Source organism: Botryllus schlosseri, chromosome 13, assembly GCF_051294905.1.
Source record: "Botryllus schlosseri isolate E-star chromosome 13, Bs_hap1, whole genome shotgun sequence".
Lineage (NCBI taxonomy): Eukaryota > Metazoa > Chordata > Ascidiacea > Stolidobranchia > Styelidae > Botryllus > Botryllus schlosseri.
In genome coordinates, this window is record NC_137248.1 from 10,334,102 (window position 1) to 10,341,691 (window position 7,590).

Consider the following 7,590-nt stretch of genomic DNA (forward strand, 5'->3'; position numbering starts at 1 on the left):
TTGTAGAGAAGGAATGTGGGAAAAGCGGGTGAATATTCAGTAGTTAAATTTTGTATCACAGTTACAAATGTAGTGTTGGTACTAGGTTTTCTCTCCTCCAATATAGGAAAGTGAGCATAATTTTCTTTGTACTGTTGACATTTCCAGAGTCACAGATTTGTTTTGAATGCGCCTCAACATCTCATGTATTTAGTAGTTTTCCCCCTGAAGTTGCAAATTCAATTTGTTCAGAAGTGACGTTAAATGTACCAGGAAAGCAAGTAAGATACCCATTTTCGAATACAAGGTTATGAGTCGGCGATATTTGTGTTTTCGAGGAAAGTTGCTATTTCATTTCTCAGTTCATACACTCGTGTAAGCATAGCTGCTCGACTTAATGCGCGAACATGACAGATATAGGCCTACATGACATCGCTATATTGATTCTCTGCTTGTAGTAATATATGGCGTAAGTGATTCAGTTAATGAGACAAAAATCATATTAACAGGTTTCATCATTGTGGCCAAAACACTATTCAGGTTTGTTGTCTTGGCACACAATGCCTTCTGGAAAATTAAACTATAGATAGGCTAACTAACATACGGAGGCTAGTTATCTATAATTGAACAGTTTGAGATTCCGTCATTGCGTCTGAGATGTTCCAAGCGTTTTTGAAGCAAAGGAAGGACACCTTCATTGTCACACCCCATTAGAGTGGTAAACCCTTTAAAAAGTATGGAACACCTTCGGTTGCGAGATACACCCGATTGATAAGCACTGATCCAGTCTAGTCTATCTCCATCTCCTACTTCAACCACCTTCGTTTCATGGCGTAACAATAGACTAATACGATGTAGGCTACTATTATATCGTAGCAATGCCGCATTTTTTTCATGCAGTGCTGCACTGCAGATTGAAACTCATTATGAAACGGCGGGCCGTATTCTTGTGATAACTAATTGTTATGTCGCGGGCCGGACGATTTCGCTTGGCGGGCCGGATCCGGCCCGCGGGCCGTAGGTTGCCGACCCTTGATTTACAGGTTCGTGTGACGAAATGAACAGTTGAGGAGGGTAAAACATTAGCTGCTTTAAGATTCTTGTATATACACAAAAAGTTGAAAGAATTTTAATTAAATCGCTGATATTACTATGGCGCAGGGTTAGTAGATTTGGTATAACCTATATTTAGCTATTGGTGAACATTGAACAATCGTATAAGTGCATATGTGTATGTGTAGGTAGCCAGGATATAGGCAAGAAGACACCACCGGAGTTCTTTTATCGGCATAGGAATTGATCCGAGAGAGTTATTTACCTTCTTACGTATACATTATACAACTTATCGAATTTCACCCAACATAACGCATTGTTAATTGCCATAAATCGTTCTTGGATATAATAGGATACTCATAAAAAATTCATTTTTCGTGCTCACATGAGCACTGAGCAGTTGTTCACATAATGTGTTGTATCATCGAAGGCGAATAGATTTAGCAGCATGAGTCAGAAGGCATACATCCCACCAGTGTCAAGCGCGGTACGAAAGTTTACGATCTAACGTATTCACAACTTGTTCAAAAGTCATGAGCATTTGCAATGGCGAATGACATGATAATATTTCTTGTTAAAACGTAATTAAATTATTAATTTCTCTCATTTATATAGAAACACACAGAACTTTCTAGCTGTCTAGTATATCAAACTCGTTTCTAATATTGGTACTAACAAAATAATCTAGTTGTGCGCTGAGCAGTTTTAAGCTCATTGGGGATACATGGATCAATATAAATCAAATATTCATGAATAACGAATGATAAATTAAATTGATAATGAATAAACCTAGAATGCAGCATGCAGGTAAAGTTAGTGGAACTTCTGATGTCTAATAAAACAGCAGTTTCCAAACTGGGCACCGTGAGATTTTGACATTGGCTCCACTTGTTCTCCACTGTTCTCCTCTGTCTATGAAGAATGCAGACACGTCCGATCCACCAAAAGTGACCCAATATTCGAGTATGTTCAAATACCAAGTCCCCTCTCTCGTATTTAAGCTGTTAGGTTTTCCTTTTATCGAGTAATAGAACGTCCAAGATGTCAAATTAGCCGCTTGTCTTGGATAAAATTTTATGTTGAAAATTCAATATTCCGTTTAGTTGGCTGAGCTTTTTCAGACACGTTAGCTTTTAGTTTTACAACATTAAGGCAGTTAAGTTAATCTAACCCGCCGTCATCTTTCTTCAGATCTTACTTAGAAAAGATATTCGTTCAGGGTCAAGGCCCGATCTGAATTTTAACATGTAGGCCGCTGAATATCGTGCTTGTGCGAAGCCTGTTTTTTTGCGGCAGCAATGATCAAATCGAATTGACATCGCGAGTTGCGTAATGCCACATTCAACCATGTGCCGCGGTTTGATAGGCGTGCAAATTCAACAGCAGCATTGTTCGCATTACTTCTTTCAGTATTATGTAATTTTAAGCAAACAAGATTTTGTGATTTCATTTATGCAGGGAGCCTATGTAGAAATTGTCCAGCTTTTTAATTCATCAGGGCACCGGTGGCGGCGTCAACAAAATATATTACTAATAGACTGTGCTATAGAGTAGGCTTACCATACGTCCTCTTTTAAGAGGATTTGCCCTCTTTTTTGACTTCTTTGAAAGTGTCCTCGGAGGACGGCCTTTTGTCCTCTTTTTTGAGATTTTGTCCTCTCTTTTGAAAATTGAGGTCAGATTCAGAGCCAATTGCGAGCGATATGCCGTAAATTAGTGCAGAAGTGACGCTCCAGAGGGTGAAAAACGCTATATTGAGCTCCGAGCAGAAAAGATGACCCTTTTTTTATAGTCAACTGGTCACAAAGTGGGAAAAATTCACCGGTTTTTGAGAATTCTACTACGGTTTTGCAAGTCTCAAATTTCTGAAAAAGTGTCCTCTTTTTAGATTTCCAAAATATGGTAAGCCCACTATAGAGGTCTGCTATCAATATCCGGTAATCAATATCGAAGTCACTTATATCGAATTTGGCAGAAAAGGCATGGCATATGTTAATGTACAATTAACAAGATTTAAGCTACAGAATAATATGACAATGTGACGACGTACAAGAACAATGTGACTTCAACTTGGTTGCATTCGAAGTGAGGAAATGAAATTTGTTACATATATTACTATCTGAAAACCGATAGACACTTCAGCCTGTATTTGTATTGTAGCTACAAGTCTATTACTAAAGATGCCCAATTTGGTATTTTCATTATTTAGTATTTACATTGCGCATAAAATGTGCGCTCCAGTACGAGTATATTTTATATTGTATATGGGTATTAAGATATATGTAAATTTTAAAGTGATTCGCGAAGCCTATCGCGTAAGTTGATTCATAAAACGCATGGGATTTTATGACTTCGGTAACATAGTCATATGGAATATCCCTGCATTTGAGTCAACATTCCAACATTGAATAGCTGTTTCATGAGATGAGAACGAGAAAACTCTTTATCCAGGCTATTTCCGATAATTGCCAAGCGTAAGCTGTGATTGGATTTGCTTTAGATCAGTGATCTCAACCTTATTATGTAGCTTGCGGACCAGCTAAATTCAAAAACAATTTTGCAGACCGGTGAACCTTCAAAAATCTAAATTAAACCAAAATGTAATTACGACAAATGTATGCAACTCGAAAGAAAATAATGGAAACTTCAATTTAATGAGGAATGTGCTGCTGTCTTTTCGATAACAATACATGTGTTATATGTGGTTATATTGAAGTGTCTATAATGAAGAGTCCTGTTAAAATGCACTAACTTTATTTTGATTCTTCGTTTCCTTTAAAAGAACTGCGTCTTTGCTGTTTTCCAGCCTCTATTATATCGTCAAAAGTCGAGTTGTAGCCTATTTACAACGATACCATACAGAAAAATACGTTCTTAATTTCCAAACCAGTTTAATCAATGGATGACCGTCCAACTTCTTTCACTTTTCAATTGAGATAAAAATTTGCAATATATTTAGCGGACCGGCACCAGCGTTTGAGAACTACGTCTTTAGATCACTTGTATAAATCTCAATATCATGAACCATTAACGCTCTTCAACTTAATAGTTTGGTGTCTTTACAGGAAAGTTCCTGGGATAAATATGGTATTATTTGAATATACTATTATAATATTGTATCACATTCATGCAGTCAGTGGTGAGTATAGAAAATATCTCTTCAAATAGTGATGCTACAATGAATAATCTTTTAATTACAGAAGTATCCGCAACCGATTTCATTTCTTGTCTAAATGGAAGTGTCCGGAAAGGCTGTGAAGAACTACCCACGGCGCGTGATTTCAATAATGCTACTCCCTATTGCTGCAGTCATAAAGCTACTGATGTCGCAAATCTATCGGATATACGGGAATACGTCGGAAAACATGTAACGTGGCGGAATTTCCACGCCGTGAAGATCAACTTAGATTTGAACGCATGGCCTACAGAGGAGATATCTTTTCAATTTAACAAGCTGGGCATCCATGTATCGGATCGTCTCTCAAAGGGACAATTTCGTTATGACCTCACATCAACATACCGGATAAGCAGCAAGGCATTGTCATCGCGTAACACGACGATCGTTGTAGGTGTCTTAGACGCAATATTTCCGAAAACAACTATACGTCACTATAGAGAGATTACCAAAACGTTTGTTCGGTCAGACATTGGTGGAATCCTACTTTGCAGCGGTACAGAAGATCGGGTAAACTATACCTACAACATGCTGTTAGCCGATATTCCCTCAAACTATTCCTCGTTTCGGGAAGCTTATTTGACGCATCAATGCGTTCGCATGGATAATTCAATCGGAAAGTGGACAACGTCCGGATGCGTTGCTCTGGCTGATAATGATACTGTCATATCCTGCTCTTGTGAAGGTGTGTCGAGCACACTGTTCGGGATTCAAGTAAATACCACTCTTCTGACTTGGACTGATGATCAGACGTTACTAATTAAAATAGTCCCCCCGATACTTGGGATTTGCTGCTTCTTGATAGTCATCACGACGATGTTTCTGATTCTCTTCAGAAAGCACAACAAATCACGAAGAACGTTTGTTCAAATTGGAATATGTTTATCATTCTGCGGCCAAGGAATCATGTCGCTGTTGTCTGTGTGGATTTTATCAGTGCAACCAATGCCCACTGCGATGTGCGAAAGTATAGCCTATCTCAAGCTGTATTTTGCGTTTACGTCTTCGCTGTGGGTGTTCATGGAGGGAGCGGTGTTATATATTAAGCTCAGTAACGCTTTGAACTACGAAAAGACCCTATCCACGAAAAATTTGACAGCGACATCAGGAGTCATATGGATCGCTCCGCTTATACTAATAGTAGGAATGGGATTGTGGGAACAGCAGCCCGGGTTTGAGATACTCTTGGACGTTACGCAGCCATACAGGAGCATTTATATACGTAATAAGGAAATCCAAAGACTCCTTCCTAGATCCCGACTGCACGCAAATAATGTATTCTCCAAATACAAAGTATGCTGCCCTTCTTACGACAGCGTCACGTTCGCGGTTATATTCTCGCTAATAGTCCTTGTATGTTGCTTAAATTTTGCTATATCGATATATGTATCCAAAGTGGTTTGGATGAAATCGAAACTTGCAGCCAGCAGCCAACAAAATGCATACCTGGAGCGAATTAAAGCAACGGCCGGCGCTGTTGTATGTTTGACGTGTTGTTTGGGTCTTCCACAGTTTGTAGCTCTAGTTTTATACAAAAGTAGAGTAATCGAGCGAGTGTATTCGACTCTGGTTATCGCCAATATTATCACCCTTTTCGAGGGACCTTTCGTGTTCACTTTTTATTTTTTGCGCAACAGAGATATGCGTAGCTACTTTGCGAAGATATGGAAAAATCACGCGCAACGCAGAGACAGTAAGACACGATTTAGCGTGTCGTCATGACCAAAACCGATCTTCATATCGGGGGCTTGAAATACATTACCCTCGGTAGACACTACGAAGGGTGCTCATGCACATTGTAGTGCTCTTATCCAGCCAAGTAAAGCAATGATCATGAACGAAGAAATATAAAACGTAAACCTATTTTTATGTTCTAAAATCTTGATAATTTGACATTGCGACTCCCTTCCGCATGTTTTGCGTATATAAGGCATAGGTTCTGAATCGAGGTCATAACATGTCCTGCTACGGTGTCTTATATCTATCGGAAAAATCACGAGGATTTTTGAGCGTCTTGATGTTATTATATGAAGACGATTAATGACCTCTTCTACGCATTTAGGCAACGTTATTTCACGAATTCCGAGTTTTCTTAACCGGTTCGCATTTGTCAGTAACATATCGCCAGACTTCACTGTCTTCCTGTATGGCGTATATGCGCGAAACAGTATGCGAACAGTCGATAGATGATATTGGATAATTATATGGAAAATGCTGTAAAGTGGACTATGTTTTTATAAAAGGTTGTCCTTTATGGCACAATTTTAGTGCAGTCTTTGCAAACCGATTAAACGTCTGTTCTTTGTATTCGTGTCAATATGGTGAATCAGGTAGAACAAAGCTAATTCTTTTTACAAGATATTACAATGAAGACAGGGCGGAGTATCTGAACATCCTATTCGGAACGAATGAGCGTTAAGCATACAGTGACCGAAGGGCAGACGGATATCACGCATATATAGAACTAACAATCACCTTAATGAAGAAAAAAAGTAGCATATGCTTTTCCCAAACTCTGGTCGCGTAATGAGTTGCCAATTTAATAACATGTATACTGGACATTACAGTATGAAACTATTGAACGCTCATTCCTTGATACTTGGTTTATATATGTTTTACCTGGCGCAACGTAGAGGTCATTCGTGTTCCTAGTATCCAACCGGAGCGAAATCCGAATTTGTGCCCCCGGAGCCGCAAAGTGAGCCATTCGAAACGTCAGGAGCCCATGAGCCGACAAAAAACATTGCCTAGCCGCATATAGTACGAATCAGCATGGCGATTGGCGACACATCACGGAAATCACGAAATATACTTTCAAATGGAGTGATGTGATAGACATAGCACTGCAGAAAGTGGGGTGATTATTTCGTCATGTAATCGATTACTATTGACTCTTGCACTGGCTATTATAAATACAGCAGAATGTTATGGGATATACTATACGGAAGTTAATAGTCATGCGATTGTATTTATTTCGCATGCGTGATCTCGAAATCAGCATGTGCTTCAGGTATAAATTGATTAAAGAGAAAATAGGACGTTACAAAACAAGCTGACACCAGCACAGGCAGATAGTAAACATCTTTTTGTTGTTATGACGTGATTTAAATTGATGAAATGAATGTAAATCAGTGGTTCTCGATATTCTTGTTACCGTTACTCATGAGAAGAACAGTATGGATTTTCATTACAATTTTTAAAATTTCGAATAATTACATCGTTCAAGGAATTACTTGAAATATTAACATCATATCATTACCTACTCTAGGCTATAGGTACAACTATCTACTGCTACTATTCATAACACACCAGGAGACTATGATGTTTCGCAATTCGTAAGTGACTGGAAGTATAGATTAATTGATGCACACGAAAGGCACCAA

The 7,590-nt window shown here is 38.7% G+C and overlaps 1 protein-coding gene across 2 annotated transcripts; it reads left to right on the forward strand.

Moving 5' to 3' along the window:
* The first annotated feature begins 1,020 nt into the window (after positions 1–1,020).
* On the forward strand, positions 1,021–6,514 carry LOC145454324 (adhesion G protein-coupled receptor L3-like). 2 transcript variants are annotated; one of them, XM_080332315.1, is made up of 3 exons: positions 1,021–3,117; positions 4,098–4,171; positions 4,233–6,514. In XM_080332315.1, exons 2-3 carry the CDS (start codon positions 4,117–4,119, stop codon positions 5,927–5,929), a joined length of 1,752 nt encoding a protein of 583 aa, XP_080188441.1. In that variant the 5' UTR covers positions 1,021–3,117; positions 4,098–4,116; the 3' UTR covers positions 5,930–6,514. The 2 variants fall into 2 exon arrangements, with proteins under 2 accessions (XP_080188441.1, XP_080188440.1); XM_080332314.1 differs by having other exon boundaries at positions 1,021–4,171.
* Positions 6,515–7,590: the final 1,076 nt, after the last annotated feature.

What these genes read in the sequence shown, in the direction of transcription:
- LOC145454324 (XM_080332314.1), top strand. Translation starts at nt 4,117, where the DNA reads ATGGTATTATTTGAATATACTATTATAATATTGTATCACATTCATGCA. An exon ending in TCACATTCATGCAGTCAGTG is followed by an intron (nt 4,172 to 4,232) that starts GTGAGTATAGAA and finishes TTTTAATTACAG; the next exon opens with AAGTATCCGCAACCGATTTC.